Source organism: Procambarus clarkii, chromosome 59 (assembly GCF_040958095.1).
Source record: "Procambarus clarkii isolate CNS0578487 chromosome 59, FALCON_Pclarkii_2.0, whole genome shotgun sequence".
In the NCBI taxonomy this organism is placed as follows: domain Eukaryota; kingdom Metazoa; phylum Arthropoda; class Malacostraca; order Decapoda; family Cambaridae; genus Procambarus; species Procambarus clarkii.
The window spans coordinates 30,060,035-30,081,937 of NC_091208.1; the positions used below are offsets into that span (position 1 = coordinate 30,060,035).

The following is a 21,903-nucleotide window of genomic DNA, read 5'->3' on the forward strand; positions in this document are numbered from 1 at the left end:
CGAAAATCGCGCGATTTTTAGCCGCTAGCGGGGAAATTCGCACGATTTTTGGCCGGTAGCGTCGAAATTTGCACGATTTTTGGCCGCTAGCGGCGAAAATCGCCCCATTTTTGGCCGCTAGCGGCGAAAATAGCCCCTTTTTTGGCCGCTAGCGGCTAAAATCGGTATATTTTTGGCAGGTAGCGGCGAAATTCGCGCTACTTTTGGCCGGTAGCGGCGAAAATCGCGATTTTTGCCCGTCTGCTGCGAAAATCGCATGTTTTTGGCTGCTAGCGGCGAAAATGGTGCTGTTTTTGGCCGGTAGCGGCGAAAATCGCGCTATTTTTGCCCGCCAGCTGCAAAAATCGCAAAGTTTCTGGCCGCAAGCGGCAAAAATCGCACGATTTTTGGCCGCTAGCGGCGAAAATCGCCCCATTTTTGGCCGCTAACGGCGAAAATAGCCCCTTTTTTGGCCGCTAGCGGCAAAAATAGCCCATTTTTTGGCCGCTAGCGGCGAAAATCGGTCGATTTCTGGCAGGTAGCGGCGAAATTCGCGCGATTTTTGCCCGCCAGATGCAAAAATTGCATGGTTTCTGGCCGCTAGCGTCGAAAATAGCGCGGTTTTCGGCCGTTAGCAGCAAAAATCGCCCGATTTTTGGCCGCTAGCGGCGATAACCGCACGGTTTTAGGCCGCAAGCGGCGAAAATCGCGCTATTTTTGGCCGGAAGCGGCGAAAATCGCGATTTTTGCACGCCAGCTGCGAAAATCGCATGGTTTTTGGCCGCTAGAGGCGAAAATCGCGCTATTTTTGACCGGTAGCGGCGAAAATCGCGATTTTTGCCCGCCACCTGCGAAAATCGCATGTTTTTGGCCGCTAGCGGCGAAAATCGCGCGGTTTTTGGCCGGTAGCGGCGAAAATCGCGCTATTTTTGTCCGCCAGCTGCAAAAATCGCATAGTTTCTGGCCACTAGCAGCGAAAATCGCGCGATTTTTGGCCGCTAGCGGTGAAATTCGCACGATTTTTGGCCGCTAGCGTGGAAATTTGCACGATTTTTGGCCGCTAGCCGCGAAAATCGCCCTATTTTTGGCCGCTAGCGGCGAAAATAGCCCCTTTTGTGGCCGCTAGCGGCTAAAATCGGTCGATTTTTGGCAGGTAGCGGCGAAATTCGCGCTATTTTTGCCCGCCAGCTGCGAAAATCGCATGTTTTTGGCCGTTAGCGGCGAAAATGGTGCGGTTTTTGGCCGGCAGCGGCGAAAATCGCGCTATTTTTGCCCGCCAGCTGCAAAAATCGCATGTTTTTGGCCGCTAGCGTCGAAAATAGCGCGGTTTTTGGCCGGTAGCGGCGAAAATCGCACGGTTTTTGAACGCTAGCGGCGAAAATCGCGCTATTTTTGGCCAGTAGCGGCGAAAATCGCGATTTTTGCCCGCCAGCTGTGAAAATCGCATGTTTTTGGCCGCTAGCGGCGAAAATCGCGCGGTTTTTGGCCGGTAGCGGCGAAAATCGCGCTATTTTTGCCCGCCAGCTGCAAAAATCGCAAAGTTTCTGGCCGCAAGCGGCAAAAATCGCACGATTTTTGGCCGCTAGCGGCGAAAATCGCCCCATTTTTGGCCGCTAACGGCGAAAATAGCCCCTTTTTTGGCCGCTAGCGGCAAAAATAGCCCATTTTTTGGCCGCTAGCGGCGAAAATCGGTCGATTTCTGGCAGGTAGCGGCGAAATTCGCGCGATTTTTGCCCGCCAGATGCAAAAATTGCATGGTTTCTGGCCGCTAGCGTCGAAAATAGCGCGGTTTTCGGCCGTTAGCAGCAAAAATCGCCCGATTTTTGGCCGCTAGCGGCGATAACCGCACGGTTTTAGGCCGCAAGCGGCGAAAATCGCGCTATTTTTGGCCGGAAGCGGCGAAAATCGCGATTTTTGCACGCCAGCTGCGAAAATCGCATGGTTTTTGGCCGCTAGAGGCGAAAATCACGCTATTTTTGGCCGGTAGCGGCGAAAATCGCGATTTTTGCCCGCCACCTGCGAAAATCGCATGTTTTTGGCCGCTAGCGGCGAAAATCGCGCGGTTTTTGGCCGGTAGCGGCGAAAATCGCACTATTTTTGTCCGCCAGCTGCAAAAATCGCATAGTTTCTGGACACTAGCAGCGAAAATCGCGCGATTTTTGGCCGCTAGCGGTGAAATTCGCACGATTTTTGGCCGCTAGCGTGGAAATTTGCACGATTTTTGGCCGCTAGCCGCGAAAATCGCCCTATTTTTGGCCGCTAGCGGCGAAAATAGCCCCTTTTGTGGCCGCTAGCGGCTAAAATCGGTCGATTTTTGGCAGGTAGCGGCGAAATTCGCGCTATTTTTGCCCGCCAGCTGCGAAAATCGCATGTTTTTGGCCGTTAGCGGCGAAAATGGTGCGGTTTTTGGCCGGCAGCGGCGAAAATCGCGCTATTTTTGCCCGCCAGCTGCAAAAATCGCATATTTTTGGCCGCTAGCGTCGAAAATAGCGCGGTTTTTGGCCGGTAGCGGCGAAAATCGCACGGTTTTTGGCCGCTAGCGGCGAAAATCGCGCTATTTTTGGCCAGTAGCGGCGAAAATCGCGATTTTTGCCCGCCAGCTGTGAAAATCGCATGTTTTTGGCCGCTAGCGGCGAAAATCGCGCGGTTTTAGGCCGGTAGCGGCGAAAATCGCGCTATTTTTGCCCGCCACCTACAAAAATCGCATAGTTTTGGCGATTTTCGCATAGTTTTGGCGAAAGTAGCCCAATCGCAAATTGGGCTACTTTCGCTACTTTTTAGCCCTAAATTTCGCTACTTTCGCTACTTTTTAGGCCAAAAATTCGCTACTTTTGCTACTTTTTAGCCCAAAATTTCGCTACTTTCATTAGTTTTTAGCCCAAAATTTCGCTACTTTTGCTACTTTTTAGCCCAAAATTGGGCTACTTTCGCTACTTTGTAGCCCAAAATTTCGCTACTTTCGCTACTTTGTAGCTCAAAATTTCGCTACTTTCGCTACTTTGTAGCCCAAAATTGGGCTACTTTCGCTACTTTTTAGCTCAAAATTTCGCTACTTTTTAGCATAAAATTTCGCTACTGTCGCTACTTTTTATCCCAAAATTTCGCTACTTTTTAACCCAAAATTTCGCTACTTTCGCTAGTTTTTAGCCCAAAATTTTGCTACTTTTGCTACTGCCCAAAATTGGGCTACTTTCGCTACTTTGTAGCCGAAAATTGGGCTACTTTCGCTACTTTGTAGCCGAAAATTTCGCTACTTTCGCTACTTTTTAGCCCAAAATTTTGCTACTTTCGCTACTTTTTAGCCAAAAATTTCGCTACTTTTGCTACTTTTTAGCCCAAAATTTCGCTACTTTCGCTACTTTTTAGCCCAAAATTTCGCTACTTTCGCTACTTTTTAGCCCAAAATTGGGCTATATTTGCTACTTTGTAGCCCAAAATTTCGCTACTTTCGCTACTTTGTAGGCCAAAATTTCGCTACTTTTGCTACTTTTTAGCCCAAAATTGGGCTACTTTCGCTACTTTGTAGGCCAAAATTTCGCTACTTTCGCTACTTTGTAGCCAAAAATTGGGCTACTTTCGCTACTTTGTAGCCCTAAATTGGGCTACTTTCGCTACTTTGTAGCCCAAAATTGGGCTACTTTCGCTACTTTGTAGCCTAAAATTTCGCTACTTTGTAGCCCAAAATTTCGCTACTTTCGGTACTTTGTAGCCCAAAATTGGGCTACTTTCGCTACTTTGTAGCCCAAAATTGGGCTACTTTCTCTACTTTGTAGCCCAAAATTTCGCTACTTTCGCTACTTTTTAGCCCAAAATTTCGGTACTTTCGCTACTTTTTAGCCCAAAATTGGGCTACTTTCACTACTTTTTAGCCCAAAATTTCGCTAGTTTCGCTACTTTGTAGCCCAAAATTTTGCTACTTTTGCTACTTTTTAGCCCAAAATTGGGCTACTTTTGCTACTTTTTAGCCCAAAATTGGGCTACTTTTGCTACTTTTTAGCCCAAAATTGGGCTACTTTCGCTACTTTTATCCAAAAATTTCGCCACTTTTTAGCCCAAAATTTAGCTACTTTCGCTACTTTTAGCCCAAATTTTGCTACTTTCGCTACTTTTTAGCCCAAAATTGGGCAACTTTCGCTACTTTGTAGCCCAAAATTGGGTTACTTTCGCTACTTTTTTGCCCAAAATTTCGCTACTTTGTAGCCCAAAATTGGGCTACTGTCGCTACTTTGTATCCCAAAATTGGGCTACTTTCGCTACTTCGTAGCCCAAAATTGGGCTACTTTCGCTACTTTGTAGCCCAAAATTGGGCTACTTTCGCTACTTTGTAGCCCAAAATTGGGCTACTTTCGCTACTTTGTAGCCCAAAAACGGCTACTTTCGCTACTTTGTAGCCCAAAATTAGGCTACTTTCGCTACTCTGTAGCCTAAAATGTCGCTACTTTCGCTACTTTGTAGCCCAAAATTTCGCTCCTTTTGCTACTTTGTAGCCTAAAATTGGGCTACTTTCACTAGTTTGTAGCCCAAAATTGGGCTACTTTCCCTACTTTGTAGCCCAAAATTTCGCTACTTTCACTACTTTTTAGCCCAAAAATTGGGCTACTTTTGCTACTTTTTAGCCCAAAATTGGGCTATTTTTGCTACTTTTTAGTCCAAAATTGGGCTACTTTCGCTACTTTAGCCCAAAATTTCGCCACTTTTTAGCCCAAAATTTGGCTACTTTCGCTACTTTTTACACCAAAATTGGGCTCCTTTCACTACTTTTTAGCCCAAAATTTAGCTACTTTCGCTACTTTTAGCCCAAATTTCGCTACTTTCGCTACTTTTTAGCCCAAAATTGGGCTACTTTCGCTACTTTTTAGCCCAAAATTGGGTTACTTTCGCTACTTTTTAGCCCAAAATTTCGCAACTTTGTTGCCCAAAATTGGGCTACTGTCGCTACTTTGTAGCCCAAAATTGGGCTACTTTCGCTACTTTGTAGCCCAAAATTGGGCTACTTTCACTTCTTTGTAGCCCAAAATTGGGCTACTTTCGCTACTTTGTAGCCCAAAATTGGGCTACTTTCGCTACTTTGTAGCCCAAAATTTCGCTACTTTCGCTATTTTGTAGCCCAAAATTTCGCTACTTTTTAGCCCAAAGTTTCGCTACTTTTTGCCCAAATTTTCGGTACTTTCGCTACTTTATTAGCCCAAAATTTGGCTACTTTCGCTACTTTTTAGCCCAAAATTGGGCTACTTTCGCTACTTTTTAGCCCAAGATTTCGCTACTTTCGCTACTTTTTAGCCCAAAATTGGGCAACTTTTGCTACTTTGTAGCCAAAAATTGGGCTACTTTCCCTACTTTGTAGCCCAAAATTTCGCTACTTTCGCTACTTTTTAGCCCAAAATTTCGGTACTTTCGCTACTTTTTAGCCCAAAATTGGGCTACTTTCGCTACTTTTTAGCCCAAAATTTTGCTAGTTTCGCTACTTTGTAGCCTAAAATTTCGCTACTTTCGCTACTTTTTAGCCCAAAAATTGGGCTACTTTCGCTACTTTTTAGCCCAAAATTGGGCTAATTTTGCTACTTTTTAGCCCAAAATTTGGCTACTTTCGCTACTTTTTACCCCAAAATTGGGCTACTTTCATTACTTTTTAGCCCAAAATTTAGCTACTATCGCTACTTTTAGCCCAAATTTCGCTACTTTCGCTACTTTTTAGCCCAAAATTGGGCAACTTTTGCTACTATGTATCCCAAAATTGGGTTACTTTTGCTACTTTGTAGCCCTAAATTGGGCTACTTTCGCTACTTTGTAGCCCAAAATTGGGCTACTTTCGCTACTTTGTAGCCCAAAATTTCGCTACTTTCGCTATTTTGTAGCCCAAAATTTCGCTACTTTTTAGCCCAAAGTTTCGCTACTTTTTAGCCCAAATTTTCGGTACTTTCGCTACTTTTTAGCCCCAAATTTGGCTACTTTCGCTACTTTTTAGCCCAAAATTGGGCTACTTTCGCTACTTTTTAGCCCAAGATTTCGCTACTTTTTAGCCCAAAATTGGGCAACTTTTGCTACTTTGTAGCCAAAAATTGGGCTACTTTCCCTACTTTGTAGCCCAAAATTTCGCTACTTTCGCTACTTTTTAGCCCAAAATTTCGGTACTTTCGCTACTTTTTAGCTCAAAATTGGGCTACTTTCGCTACTTTTTAGCCCAAAATTTTGCTAGTTTCGCTACTTTGTAGCCTAAAATTTCGCTACTTTCGCTACTTTTTAGCCGAAAAATTGGGCTACTTTCGCTACTTTTTAGCCCAAAATTGGGCTAATTTTGCTACTTTTTAGCCCAAAATTTGGCTACTTTTGCAACTTTTTAGCCCAAAATTGGGCTACTTTCATTACTTTTTACCCAAAATTTAGCTACTATCGCTACTTTTAGCCCAAATTTCGCTACTTTCGTTACTTTTTAGCCCAAAATTGGGCAACTTTCGCTACTTTGTATCCCAAAATTGGGTTACTTTTGCTACTTTGTAGCCCTAAATTGGGCTACTTTCGCTACTTTGTAGCCCAAAATTGGGCTACTTTCGCTACTTTGTAGCCCAAAATTTCGCTACTTTCGCTATTTTGTAGTCCAAAATTTCGCTACTTTTTAGCCCAAAGTTTCGCTACTTTTTAGCCCAAATTTTCGGTACTTTCGCTACTTTTTAGCCCAAAATTTGGCTACTTTCGCTACTTTTTAGCCCAAAATTGGGCTACTTTCGCTACTTTTTAGCCCAAGATTTCGCTACTTTCGCTACTTTTTAGCCTAAAATTGGGCAACTTTTGCTACTTTGTAGTCAAAAATTGGGCTACTTTCCCTACTTTGTAGCCCAAAATTTCGCTACTTTCGCTACTTTTTAGCCCAAAATTTCGGTACTTTCGCTACTTTTTAGCCCAAAATTGGGCTACTTTCGCTACTTTTTAGCCCAAAATTTTGCTAGTTTTACTACTTTGTAGCCTAAAATTTCGCTACTTTCGCTACTTTTTAGCCCAAAAAATTGGGCTACTTTCGCTACTTTTTAGCCCAAAATTGGGCTAATTTTGCTACTTTTTAGCCCAAAATTTGGCTACTTTTGCTACTTTTCACCCCAAAATTGGGCTACTTTCACTACTTTTTAGCCCAAAATTTAGCTACTATCGCTACTTTTAGCCCAAATTTCGCTCCTTTCGCTACTTTTTAGCCCAAAATTGGGCAACTTTCGCTACTTTGTATCCCAAAATTGGGTTACTTTTGCTACTTTGTAGCCCTAAATTGGGCTACTTTCGCTACTTTTTAGCCCAAAATTGGGCAACTTTCGCTACTTTGTATCCCAAAATTGGGTTACTTTTGCTACTTTGTAGCCCTAAATTGGGCTACTTTCGCTACTTTGTAGCCCAAAATTGGGCTACTTTCGCTACTTTGTAGCCCAAAATTGGGCTACTTTCGCTACTTTGTAGCCCAAATTTCGCTACTTTCGCTACTTTTTAGCCCAAAATTGGGCTACTTTTGCTGCTTTTTAGCCCAAAAATTCGCTACTTTGTTGCCCAAAATTGGGCTACTGTCGCTACTTTGTAGCCCAAATTTGGGCTACTTTTGCTGCTTTTTAGCCCAAAAATTCGCTACTTTTTAGCCCAAAATTGGATAACTTTCGCTACTTTGTATCCCAAAATTGGGTTACTTTTGCTACTTTGTAGCCCTAAATTGGGCTACTTTCGCTACTTTGTAGCCCAAAATTGGGCTACTTTCGCTACTTTGTAGCCTAAAATTTCGCTACTTTCGCTACTTTGTAGCCCAAAATTTCGCTCCTTTCGCTACTTTGTAGCCTAAAATTGGGCTACTTTCACTAGTTTGTAGCCCAAAATTGGGCTACTTTCCCTACTTTGTAGCCCAAAATTTCGCTACTTTCGCTACTTTTTAGCCCAAAAATTGGGCTACTTTTGCTACTTTTTAGCCCAAAATTGGGCTATTTTTGCTACTTTTTAGCCCAAAATTGGGCTACTTTCGCTACTTTTAGCCCAAAATTTCGCCACTTTTTAGTCCAAAATTTGGCTACTTTCGCTACTTTTTACACCAAAATTGGGCTACTTTCACTACTTTTTAGCCCAAAATTTAGCTACTTTCGCTACTTTTAGCCCAAATTTCGCTACTTTCGCTACTTTTTAGCCCAAAATTGGGCTACTTTCGCTTTGTAGCCCAAAATTGGGTTACTTTCGCTACTTTTTAGCCCAAAATTTCGCAACTTTGTTGCCCAAAATTGGGCTACTGTCGCTACTTTGTAGCCCAAAATTGGGCTACTTTCGCTACTTTGTAGCCCAAAATTGGGCTACTTTCGCTTCTTTGTAGCCCAAAATTGGGCTACTTTCGCTACTTTGTAGCCCAAAATTGGGCTACTTTCGCTACTTTGTAGCCCAAAATTTCGCTACTTTTTAGCCCAAAGTTTCGCTACTTTTTAGCCCAAATTTTCGGTACTTTTGCTACTTTTTAGCCCAAAATTTGGCTACTTTCGCTACTTTTTAGCCCAAAATTGGGCTACTTTCGCTACTTTTTAGCCCAAGATTTCGCTACTTTCGCTACTTTTTAGCCCAAAATTGGGCAACTTTTGCTACTTTGTAGCCAAAAATTGGGCTACTTTCCCTACTTTGTAGCCCAAAATTTCGCTACTTTCGCTACTTTTTAGCCCAAAATTTTGGTAATTTCGCTACTTTTTAGCCCAAAATTTTGCTAGTTTCGCTACTTTGTAGCCTAAAATTTCGCTACTTTCGCTACTTTTTAGCCCAAAAATTGGGCTACTTTCGCTACTTTTTAGCCCAAAATTGAACTAATTTGGCTACTTTTTAGCCCAAAATTTGGCTACTTTCGCTACTTTTAGCCCAAAATTTCGCTACTTTTTAGCCCAAAATTGGGCTACTTTCGCTACTTTTTACCCCAAAATTGGGCTACTTTCACTACTTTTTAGCCCAAAATTTAGCTACTATCGCTACTTTTTAGCCCAAAATTGGGCAACTTTCGCTACTTTGTATCCCAAAATTGGGTTACTTTTGCTACTTTGTAGCCCTAAATTGGGCTACTTTCGCTACTTTGTAGCCCAAAATTGGGCTACTTTCGCTACTTTGTAGCCCAAAATTTGGCTACTTTCGCTACTTTGTCGCCCAAAATTGGGCTACTTTCGCTACTTTGTAGCCCCAAGTTGGGCTTATTTCGCTACTTTTTAGCCCAAAACCTTGCTACTTTTTAGCCAACAATTTCGCTACTTTCGCTACTTTTTAGCCCAAAATTGGGCTACTTTCGCTACTTTGTAGCCCAAAATTGGGCTACTTTCGCTACTTTGTAGCCCAAAATTGGGCTACTTTCGCTACTTTGTAGCCTAAAATTGGGCTACATTCACTACTTTTGTAAAGTAGTTTGCAGATTAGTTTGCCGCTAGCGGCCAAAAATCGGTCGATTTTTCGCTGGTAGCGGCGAAAATAGCGCGGTTTTTGGCCTCTAGCGTCGAAAATCGCCCGACTTTTTGGCTGATAGCGGCGAAAATCGCCTGATTTTTGGCCGCTAGCTGCGAATATCTGTCAATTTTTGGCCGCTAGCGGCGAAAATCACGCGAATTTTGCCCGCTACCAGCGAAAATCGCGCGATTTTCGAAAATCGCACGGTTTTTGGCCGCTAGCGGCGAAATTCGCACGATTTTTGGCCGCTAACGACGAAATTCGCACGATTTTTGCCCGCTACCGGCGAAAATAGCCCCTTTTTTGGCCGCTAGCAGCGAAAATCGATCGATTTTTGCCGCTAGCGGCCAAAAATCACACGATTTTCGCCGATTGGGCGAATTTCGCCACTGGAGGGCAAAAATCGGGCGATTTTCGCCGCTAGCAGCGAAAATCGCACGGTTTTTGGCCGCTATCGGCGAAAATCGCGCGATTTTCGGCTGCTACTTCCGAAAATCACGCGATTTTTGCCCGCTAACGGCGAAAATCGCTCGGTTTTTGGGCGCTAGCGGCGAAATTCGCCCGATTTTTGCCCGCTAGCGGCGAAAATCGCACGGTTTTTGGCCGCTAGCGGCGAAAATCGCGCGATTTTTGCCCGCCAGCTGCGAAAATCGCACGGTTTTTGGCCGCTAGCGGCGAAAATCGCGCGATTTTTGGCCGCTAGCGGCGAAATTCGCACCATTTTTGGCTGCTAGCGACGAAATTCGCACGATTTTTGCCCGCTACCGGCGAAAATAGACCCTTTTTTGGCCGCTAGCAGCGAAAATCGGTCGATTTTTGCCGCTAGCCGCCAAAAACCGCGCGTTTTTCGCTGCTAGCGGCCAAAAACCGTGCGATTTTCGCCGCTAGCGGCCAAAAATCTGGCGATTTTTGCTGCTAGCGGCAAAAATCATCCGATTTTTGCCCTCCAGCGGCGAAATTCGCGGCCAAAAAAGGGGCTATTTTCGCCGGTAGCGGGCAAAAATCATACCACAACAGCTGGCAAAAATCGCGCGAATTTCGCTGCTACCTGCCAAAAATCGACCGATTTTCGCCGCTAGCGGCCAAAAAAGGGGCTATTTTCGCCACTAGCGGCCAAAAATGGGGCGATTTTCGCCGCTAGCGGCCAAAAATCGTGCAAATTTCGCCGCTAGCGGCCAAAAATCGTGCGAATTTCGCCGCTAGCGGCCAAAAATCGCGCGATTTTCGCCGCTAGCGGCCAGAAACTATGCGATTTTTGCAGCTGGCGGGCAAAAATAGCGCGATTTTCGCCGCTACCGGCCAAAAACCGCGCGATTTTCACCGCTAGCGGCCAAAATCCATGCGATTTTCGCAGCTGGCGGGCAAAAATCGCGATTTTCGCCGCTACCGGCCAAAAATAGCGCGATTTTCGCCGCTAGCGGCCAAAAACCATGCGATTTTCGCAGCTGCCGGGCAAAAATAGCGCGATTTTCGCATCTAGCGGCCAAAAACCGTGCGATTTTCGTCGCTTGCGGAGAAAAATCGGGCGATTTTTGCATCTAACGGCCGAAAACCGCGCTATTTTCGACGCTAGCGGCCAGAAACCATGCGATTTTTGCAGCTGGCGGGCAAAAATTTCGCCGAATACGTGCGAAATTCACACTATAGGAAGACATGATGACCAAACCATGTATAAGGTGAAAGTGTGAGCCGAGTGATAGGTAAGAGAAAGATTAGAATATGATGAAAGTAAGAATGAGGTAAGAATAGATTGAGTGTAAGGAAAAAGAGTAATGTAAAAATAAGAGGAAGGGTAAGAATAAGAAAAGGGGGATTAGAATAAGCAACAGGGGTAGGCTTCAGTCAGGTCACGTTTGTTAAGTAGGTTGGGGCATGGGAGTGTGACTGTGACAGGCAAGAGTCAACACCAACAGCTTAAGGCAGGTCACGTTTGTTAAGAAGGTTGGGGCATGGGAGAGTGACTGTGACAGGCAAGAGTCAACACCAACAGCTTAAGGCAGGTCACGTTTGTTAAGAAGGTTGGGGCATGGGAGTGTGACTGTGACAGGCAAGAGTCAACACCAACAGCTTAAGGCAGGTCACGTTTGTTAAGAAGGTTGGGGCATGGGAGAGTGACTGTGACAGGCAAGAGTCAACACCAACAGCTTAAGGCAGGTCACGTTTGTTAAGAAGGTTGGGGCATGGGAGAGTGACTGTGACAGGCAAGAGTCAACACCAACAAAGCCAGGACTAAGGTTCATGTTGGGAAGGTTGTGTATCAGAGCCCAGTCAACAAGACGGCGTCTGTGAAGAGTAGAGGCAGCAAAGATTATTGTAGAACAAGACCAATCACTAGCATGATTAGAGTCCCTAACATGACAGAAGACCAATCACTAGCATGATTAGTCCTGGCTTTGGTGCTGGTGACTTCCCTTTCACAGATCATAAATGCTCTAACCACAACTTGTTTTCATTGGTGTTTCTGCTATATAGGAACAAAAATAGCAAATTACTTATAAACAAAATAGGTTTCAGCTATTAAGGATGCAATTAGCTTTCAAATTTTATTGCCTTTAAACTACAACAATTTTTATTATACATTATTTTTAAAATGCACACAATATGAGGAATCGACATTTAATTAAATGTATATGATATGGAACACCACCATGTATATAAAAAATCTTTCATTGTCAACCATGTGGAACAGTTCCCAACCATGTGGAGTAGATCCCAACCATGTGGAGTAGATCCCAACCATGTGGAGCAGGTCCCAACCATGTGGAGCAGGTCCCAACCATGTGGAGCAGGTCCCAACCATGTGCAGCAGTTCCCAACTATGTGGAACAGGTCCCAACCATGTGGAGCAGGTCCCAACCATGTGGAACAGTTCCCAACCATGTGGAGTAGATCCCAACCATGTGGAGTAGATCCCAACCATGTGGAGCAGGTCCCAACCATGTGGAGCAGGTCCCAACCATGTGGAGCAGGTCCCAACCATGTGCAGCAGTTCCCAACTATGTGGAACAGGTCCCAACCATGTGGAGCAGGTCCCAACCATGTGGAGCAGGTCCCAACCATGTGGAGCAGGTCCCAACCATGTGGAGCAGGTCCCAACCATGTGGAGAAGGTCCCAACCATGTGCAGCAGTTCCAAACCATGTGGAACATGATCATGAAACCCAGAACTTAATTCCAGGTTTGGAAAGCATTCAATAATGTCACTTAAAATTTAAGCAGCTCATACCCTTGTTTCCTAAACAATGTATACAGTATTCTTCAGTCTTCCAATCACATCTGCACTACTGTATTTTCAAATAAATTGAAGTAATGAAATTCTAATTCAAACTAATATAATGTGCATGACCAAACCACACACCAGAAGATGATGAGACGGCGATGTTTCGGTCCGTCCTGGACCATTATCATGTCGATTGTGGCAATCGACATGATAATGGTCCATGATGGACCGAAACGCCGTCGATTCATCGTCGTTGTTTCGTTGTCGTCAGTGTGTGGTTTGGCCGTCATATCTTCAGCCTTATTACATTTATAGTGAGGTTATCTTGAGATGATTTGGGGGCTTTAGTTAGTGTCCCCGCGGCCCGGTCCTCGACCAGGCCTCCACCCCCAGGAAGCAGCCCGTGACAGCTGACTAACACCCAGGTACCTATTTTACTGCTAGGTAACAGGGGCATAGGGTGAAAGAAACTCTGCCCATTGTTTCTCGCTGGTGCCTGGGATCGAACCCAGGACCACAGGATCACAAGTCCAGCGTGCTGTCCGCTCGGCCGACCGGCTCCCATCCTCATGGATGAGTGACTCATCCTCTGTACATAATGTGCATCTTGGACAAACATAACGTATAGAATATGTGCATTATAAAAGCATTGCCGTGTTTCAGCACTAATTTCCTGTGTGACAACAGAGGATATGCTAAATTGTAGAAAATGCCAATACTTTTAATTTCTTGAAATCATTTGCAACCTGCAGCAAAATTTTACAATTCAACCAGGTTGCGAGTCATACGTCAGGCTGCGAGCACCCCACGTCCAACAGCCTGGTTGACCAGGCTACCAACCCGGAGGCCTGGTCAGAGACTGGACCACAGGGACGTTGAACCCCTTGGAAACGACATAAAGTAACTGCAAGGTAACCGTTCACATCAAATATTTTTAATTTTTATAGCTCAAAAAATTGATCGTACCAATATCCGTTTAATTTGTTTTCAGAGGGAAACATTTCTTCATAAGTGTGCAATCAATGTTTTATAGAGTATATCAACTTTCTTGGTTGAAGCACAAATATATATACTGTACAGGAGGAAGGAATACAGGAATATATATATATATATATATATATATATATATATATATATATATATATATATATATATATATATATATATATTTAGGAGAACAATACCCTGTACTGTATATGTCTAATTATTAATAACAAAAAAATCACAAATTTGGTAATTTTGTTGGTAAAATATTGATCATCACTTGCAACAATTCTGCAAATTTGCTAAATCATCATTAAACTTCACTGAAGTACTCAAACCACACTTGCATGATTAAAAGTTTATTATATATACCCAAATATACAATGGTTATAATTGGCCAAGATTGTTTAAAATGTCCATGTGTGTTACAACATGACAACTTTCCCATTGAATTTAAAACCAAAATTATTATCTAACTGAAAAATGCTAGTAAAATTGGTAGTCTTTTTTTATGAATTATTTAGATCAAAAGAATGCCACACACACACAAGCGTAGCTCTCATCCTGTAACTACACTTAGGTAATTACACACACACACACCCTCGGTTGTAACAAGACATTGCCCTAGCAAATCCTGTGGGACTTTTCCTATATTTATTATTATATATACAGTAAATAAATTCTACTTGTCAAAGTTACAAAACGGTTGTCAAAATTGACATGTAAAAATATCATTGTCATATCTGTAGCCTAAACAAGTCTTGATATTAAAATCAATTACTTTATTATGGTAAGTCAGCTATATTAAGCGTTTGAAACCAATATAAAGACCTCAGAGGTAGAAATATGTAGTAGTATTGAAAGTTTGAGAGTAACTAGACATTACTCTGAAAAAATGTATTTAGGAAACGGTAAACCCCGGCAACTTTATTGCTGTCAAACTTATATCCACAAAATTGAGATATACATCACAGTTCTTTACACAGTATTATGTAGGATATTTCTAACCTAGTAGAAATAGTAGTAATATTAAAGCAGTAGTAATATTAAAAAAAATTACTATGTATTTCATTAAACACAGCAAATAATAAATATAAAAACTGATACATCAAGCTATATCTGACTTTCTGTGTTCAAACTGACCACCACGTTCATAACCCTTTCGTATTTTCTGGAGATAATTGTCCACAGGGGGCAGCAGTAATGGTATCTTCATGATGACAGCAATGAAGGGCGGGTAGAGCGCATACTGAAATGAGATTAGGAATTAAATTTATAATATTTATAGAAATATTTCTCAATTATACATACTTTACCCCAGGGGGGGGGCCATCACTATTGACCTTAGCGGTCACAGGAAGTCACTGGCTTATAAAAAGTCCTCCCCATTATTCCCGAGGATATTTCCTAGTTGAAATCTGAAATGGGGGTACTGTCGGGTAAGATGGAGCGCCACGAGAGGGTAATTACCTAAGTGTAGTTACAGGATGAGAGCTACGCTCGTGGTGTCCCGTCTTCCCAGCACTCTTTGTCATATAACGCTTTGAAACTACTGACGGTCTTGGCCTCCACCACCTTGTGTGTTACTCGGTGCTGTCTAGGCTACTTGGTGTTGGACATTTATAGTGACAATATCTTGGTCAGGAAACAGAGAAACCCTGTCTTGAGTTAATGGCAAAACTAGATTTCGTGACAATGCACGTGTCCTTTCTTAATGGTTAAGGAGGAGAATGTCATGCTCCAAAATCCTCTGCAGGAAAAAAAAAAGAAGAGAAAGCAAATGAGATGTGGACCAGCATCAGCAAGAAAAACCTTATAATTAAAAAGATAAGGCAAACGTGATGAGTAATTAGCAAGAATAGAGTTATTGAAGATCAACATAAGATGAATAAGACCAGAAACAAAAATGCTAACAATTTTAGCAAAAATGCTAAATTTTTATTTAACAATAAAAAAAAAGACATTTTAATTGGTGGAGACTCAGGTTAAGCACTTGGATCGAAAGATTGTGCAACGAGGCTAGTAAGGAGGAGGTTGGCGAGGTTCCCTGGGGTCGACAGAGAGAGAGAGAGAGAGAGAGAAGATTAAGCCACCCAAAAGGTGGCTTAGGCATGAATAGCCCGTAAGTGGTGGCCCTTTTGAGCCATTACCAGTATCAAGAGCTGATACTGGAGATCTGTGGAGGTGCGACTGCACCCTGCGTGACGGGAGATGTCTCCCGTGTGGGGTTGACAACATCTATAACGTTTATAGCAGGTATGATGTGTGTGCATGAAATTGGGTACATCTCTTCAGGGCAGAGATGACAGCCATAGATTGATTGATGAAGATTAAGCCACCCAAGAGGTGGCACGGGCATGAATAGCCCATAAGCAGCCATAGGTAATGGAGTAGAAGGCGGCCATTTCAGGGTGTTTAAACTGGTAGATAATAGTAATCTAGATTTGTACTGGTTGAGAGGCCATTTTAAACATGGTAATCAAGCTGGGAAAATGGAGGTAAAATGTTGGGGCAAAAATAAGAAAATACTAAGGATTTTTATCCCTAAATCCTTTATCAAGAATTCTCAAGACAACAGAGGAATCAAAGATGGACACTAGCATAAATATAACTGATACAAGTATATTAATAATAATAATAATAATAATTTTTATTTAGGTAAGGTACATACATAAAGAGATTTTACAAAGTTTGTTGGCTTAATAGATAAGAGCTAGTACATACAATGCCTAAAGCCACTATTACGCAAAGCGTTTCGGGCAGCTTATTACAGGCTTATTACGGGCATATTACACAAATACAGTAGCAGGACTATTGCAATCCTGAATCCTCAATTGTAATAATCATCCAACAAATAAAATACAGGACCATAGACAGCAAACATGAATGGTTCAAAGGGTACCACATGATCTTGAGGTTATCTTGAGATGATTTCAGGGCTTTAGTGTCCCGCGGCCCGGTCCTCGACCAGGCCTCCACCCCCAGGAAGCAGCCTGTGACAGCTGACTAACACACAGGTACCTATTTTACTGCTAGGTAACAGGGGCATAGGGTGAAAGAAACTCTGCCCATTGTTTCTCGCTGGCGCCCGGGATCGAACCCGGGACCACAGGATTACAAGTCCAGCGTGCTGTCCGCTCGGCCGACCGGCTCCCAGAATGATAGTCAGAATCTATTGTTCTTAGCTAAGCAAAAGTTGTCAAAGAATTCACTTTCAGGATATATTTGCAACACATGCACGAAACTTTAAGGGCCTTGAAATGAGTGACCCCATGTAAGCCTTCTATTCAATATCAGCACAAATACTGTACAGGCAGACTTCATGGATATGAAAAAGATGCATGGCCACAGTATTTTGTGGGTGAAAGTATAGTTATACACCTTTGTCCCATAGGGGAGCCGGTCGGCCGAGCGGACAGCACGCTGGACTTGTGATCCTGTGGTCCTGGGTTCGATCCCAGGCGCCGGCGAGAAACATTGGGCAAAGTTTCTTTCACCCTGAATGCCCCTGTTACCTAGCAGTACAATAGGTACCTGGGTGTTAGTCAGCTGTCACGGGCTGCTTCCTGGGGGGTGGAGGCCTGGTCGAGGACCGGGCCGCGGGGACACTATATAAAGCCCCGAAATCATCTCAAGATAACCTCAAGATAACCCATTGGGATACCCAGTTGGAGGGCGTTTGGAAACCTCCCTTCTGCAACTGACCAAAATCAACATGGCGTCCACTTCCAAGAGACAGAAGAATATTAAGGAGCTAAAGATTGTTAGCAGCAATAATCAAGAGGAGTAAATATAAAGACGAATTTAATAAATTTACTGTACTTACTTGTGGGCCTATTGGGAGAGTTCTGAAGCATCCCCAGTAAAGGAACATGTAATGCCATGCAAGGAAGATGTCATGGGAAGATGCTGCAATCAGAGCTACCCAGCCAAGCTTGCTCTGAATGAAGGTGAATTCTTTCCAAGATAGAGTGGCTGTGACGGATGGTAAGGACGTGATGCCCAGTATGACTAGAAGACATGTTGCAATGGCTCCTGGGGGGGAAAAGCAAAGAAGCTGTGTCATACCGTACCTACTAGATGCATTTGCATAATGAACACAGAATCAATACATAACAAGTTAATACACATGAACATGTAAACGAGATTGTCATAAAATACCTATATAAATATATGCGCTTCACAAAAAGTGGAACATACAAGTGCAAAGCGTAGTAGAAAACTAAAGAATATATGACCAACCACTTTCTTGTTTTTCAACACGTTATATGTATAATTATATTGCACAAGATGAAAGAGCTTGAATGGTCCACAAGCCATAAATCACTAGCTCGTAGACACCCTCGTAGTCTAGCTCTAGCGTAGTCTAGCTCGTAGACACCCTCGTAGTCTAGCTCTAGCGTAGTCTAGCTCGTAGACACCCTCGTAGTCTAGCTCTAGCGTAGTCTAGCTCGTAGACACCCTCGTAGTCTAGCTCTAGCGTAGTCTAGCTCGTAGACACCCTCGTAGTCTAGCTCTAGCGTAGTCTAGCTCTAGCGTAGTCTAGCTCTAGCGTAGTCTAGCTCGTAGCACTAGACGGGACACCACGAGCATAGCTCTCATCCTGTAACTACACTTAGGTAATTACTAAGAATTCCATAACCCCCTCGGGCATACACAGTACTGAAACCACTTCACCAGCGATCGCCTATAAAGATTTATCAGTCCTTGTTGGGTCATAGTGTTCCTAGTGATTACATGAGGAATACTTTGGTAGAAATAGCCTAAGCTACTCTATCCCTTTGAGATGTATTTATTTCTTGTCTCAATAAACATACTTGAACTTCAACTTTGGTAGCAGTGGCTCCTGCAGAAATGCATTACTGAATATTAACAAGAGTTAGGTCAGAAGTAAGCAAAATAATGTATACAAATTGAGTAAGTTTAGATTCAGAGTAACCTGGGTAAATATTGGTCTAGGAATAGGTTTGTGGTTATGATTCAGAGTAACCTGGGTAACATAACAGACGTTGGATTGCTGGATTGGGTCAAGCGAAAGTTTAGCATATATATGAACAAATTTGGAAGCCTCGTATGAGCCAACGGTTTTTTTTTGCAGTTTCCCTCATTCTTATGTTATGATTCTCTTGATTCTTTTTCAATTCAGTAAGATGAAAAATTAAATCTCTAAAACTTGACAACTTAGTAATGCCTAATGCATTTTGGAAAATTCAATTTAGCTTCCTCCATGACAGAAGAAAAGGGAATTTGAAAGGTTACACATCAATATATATCTAGTCCCTCTATTCTAGTCCCTACTTTGTAAAAACTCAACATACTAAGTCCCTGCAAGTTTGGTTTCTGTTCCCAAAAAGAGTACCAATGAATGCCATTAGTATGCTTGATATAATCAACACTCCCCTTGACAAAAATGAGCTCCCAATTGGCCTCTTCACTGACCTGAGAAAGGCCTTGGACACTGTAAACCATAACTACCTCTTAAACAATTGTCCAACCTCTGCCCTGTCCAAGAGTAAAATAAAAAGTACCTAATTTCATCTTCATAGTTTCCTACCTTGTGCTTCAAACTCTCACTGTGTGTTGACCAGACCACACATGAAGGTGAAGGGATGACGACGTTTCGGTCCATCCTGGACCATTCTCAAGTCGATTGTGAGAATGGTCCAATCGACTTGAGAATGGTCCAGGACGGACCAAAACGTCGTCGTCCCTTCACCTTCTAGCGTGTGGTCTGGTCAACATACTTTAGCCACGTTATTGTGACTCATCGCCTCACACTGTATCTTGTACTACCCACTTGCCCAATATTAGTACTTAAGACATATATCCTCACCAGTGTAATCACCCCTCTCAACTTACATTGTAGTTATTTATTGATACAGAAACCTTGCTACAATTGCTTAATTGATATGTAAGTAAGTAAGTAATTATCAAAAGAAGGCACCAAACCGGGAAGGCTATGTAGCACCATCAAATACGCAAAATAATCAGAGGGCGCTAAATATCACCAAGGATGCCAATACGAGAACAAAAACGCATAAGGCGAACGATATCAAAAGTATCCGAGTCACCAAGAATTCTATCGAGGGACAGGTGACCGCGAGGGGCGGTCGGAAAGCAAGACACACGCTCGTCCTGGAAGTCAGGACATTCAAGAAGGACATGCACGACCGTAAGAGGGACAATGCAACTAGGACAATAAGGAGCAGGGCGGCGCTCCATCAAGTGACCATGGGTTAAGCGAGTATGGCCAATACGCAACCTCGCTAGAGCTGTTTCCCACCGCCGGTTACGGTGGAAGGAGGACGGCCACGAGGAAACACAACATTTAAGAGTACGTAGCTTGTTACCAGTAACAGACAACCAAGAAGCCTGCCAACGGGTAAGGACTGAGGAATGGATAACCGGGTAAAAGTCGGAATACGGGATGCCTTTACGAGAGATGGGACAAGAGCGGACAGCTTCCTTAGCGGCAGCATCCGCACGCTCATTTAAAGACACGCCAATATGGCTGGGAACCCAACAAAACTCAACCGACTTAAATTTACTGTGAACGAGAAACAGCCAATGCTGGATCTCGACAACTACCGGATGAACTGGATTAAAGCACCCGAGAGCCATGAGGGCACTACGAGAGTCAACAACAACCACAAAGGAAGACTGACAACGAGAAAGCAGGAGACGAAGAGCATAGAGAATAGCATAAAGTTCCGCTGTAAAGATGCTAGTCTCCGGAGGCAAGCGACACATATAAGTGCGATCAGGAAAAACAACAGAGTAGCCAACACCGTCCGCTGACTTAGACCCATCGGTGAAGACAGAAACGGAGCGGGAGTGAGAAGAAAAGTGCTCGAGGAAAAGGCGTTTTAGAACTGTAGGAGGGGTAAAAGCTTTAGTGATACGAGTCAAGGATGTACAAAACCGCGGAAGAGGGACCCTCCACGGGGGCAAAGAAGGAACAACACGAGGAGAAACATCAGAAATACGAACGGAAAGAGAATCCTGTAGGCGAGATAACCGGACAGAAAGAGGGAGGTGGTGAAGAGGAACAGGAACCGCAGGAGGGGTAAAAGTTAAAGCACGACAGAGACGAGAGGAAGGATGTTGCAAGGACCGCGCAAGATAGCGAAGACAGTAGCGATCACGGCGGTCCTGGAGGGACAGGAAGCCAGTGTCAACATACAAGCTAAGGACGGGAGTCGAACGAAAGGCACCAGAACTGAGGCGCAACCCAGTATGGTGCAAAGCATCAAGACGGCGAAGAGTAGAAGGAGAAGCAGACGAGTAAGCAGGGCAACCATAATCGAGCTTAGACAGGACGAGAGAGGAATGTAAAGCAAGGAGAGTGCGCCTATCTGCCCCCCAAGAAGTATGGGACAAGACCCGAAGGAGGGTAAGGGACTTAGAGCACTCAACACGGAGGTAAGAGATATGGGGAGACCAAGACAAACGAGTGTCAAGGAATAACCCCAAAAGCTTCGCGGAATCTTTGTATTCAAGGGGATGACCATAAAGTGACAAAGAGGGACGAAGAACAACCCGTTTCCGCGTAAAAGTCATGGCACAAGTCTTAGAAGTAGAGAACTTGAAGCCATGACCTGTGGCCCAAGACGACACGGCATCAATCGCAAGTTGAAGCCGGCGTTGAAGGAGAGGCGAATCATCACCCTGACAACAAAGGGTAAGATCATCGACATAGAGAGCGGAGAAGACACCAGAAGGAAGAGAGGAAAGAAGACCATTGAGGGCAACCAGAAAAAGAGTAGTGCTCAGAACACTACCCTGGGGCACACCTTCGTATCGCTGAAAAGAGGGAGAGAGAGCGGTACCAAGGCGCACCCGAAAGGAACGACGAGAGAGGAAGCTGCGGAGAAAGAGAGGGAGATGACCACGAAGGCCAAAAGAATGAAGTTGAGATAGGATATGATAACGCCAAGTGGTGTCGTAAGCCTTTTCTAGGTCAAAAAGGACGGCAACAACGGAGGTCTTCGCAGCAAAAGCAGTACGTATATAGACCTCCAAGTTCACCAGGACATCTGTCGTGCTGCGGCACTTGCGGAAACCAAATTGAGAAGGGGAGAGGAGGTGATGGTGTTCCAGGAACCATATCAGACGAACGTTAACCATACGTTCAAAGAGTTTGCAGACACAACTTGTGAGAGCAATAGGGCGAAAGTCCTTAGGGGAAGTACCCAGAGACCCCGGTTTGCGAACAGGGAGGACAACGGCATCGAGCCAGTCCTCAGGGACTGACGACGACTCCCAGATCCGATTATACAGACTCAGTAAATACTGAGA

The 21,903-nt window shown here is 43.8% G+C and overlaps 2 protein-coding genes across 5 annotated transcripts in view; one reads left to right on the plus strand and one right to left on the minus strand.

Moving 5' to 3' along the window:
• Positions 1-11,931: 11,931 nt before the first annotated feature.
• The window catches only part of LOC123768078 (metalloreductase STEAP4), a 460,818-nt gene continuing 450,846 nt past the window's right edge, over positions 11,932-21,903 (minus strand). For all 4 annotated transcript variants that reach the window (XM_069307071.1, XM_069307070.1, XM_069307068.1 and 1 more), the window contains 2 exons: positions 17,432-17,640; positions 11,932-14,854 (listed from right to left, as the gene is read on the minus strand). In XM_069307071.1, coding sequence (XP_069163172.1) covers positions 14,714-14,854; positions 17,432-17,640 — 350 coding nt within the window. In that variant the 3' untranslated portion in view covers positions 11,932-14,713. The remainder of the gene's footprint in view (positions 14,855-17,431; positions 17,641-21,903) is intronic.
• Positions 16,570-21,903, plus strand: part of LOC123768077 (uncharacterized) — a 389,891-nt gene continuing 384,557 nt past the window's right edge. The window contains exon 1 of the mRNA XM_069307065.1: positions 16,570-16,622. The gene's annotated coding sequence lies outside the window, so the exon portion shown is untranslated. The remainder of the gene's footprint in view (positions 16,623-21,903) is intronic.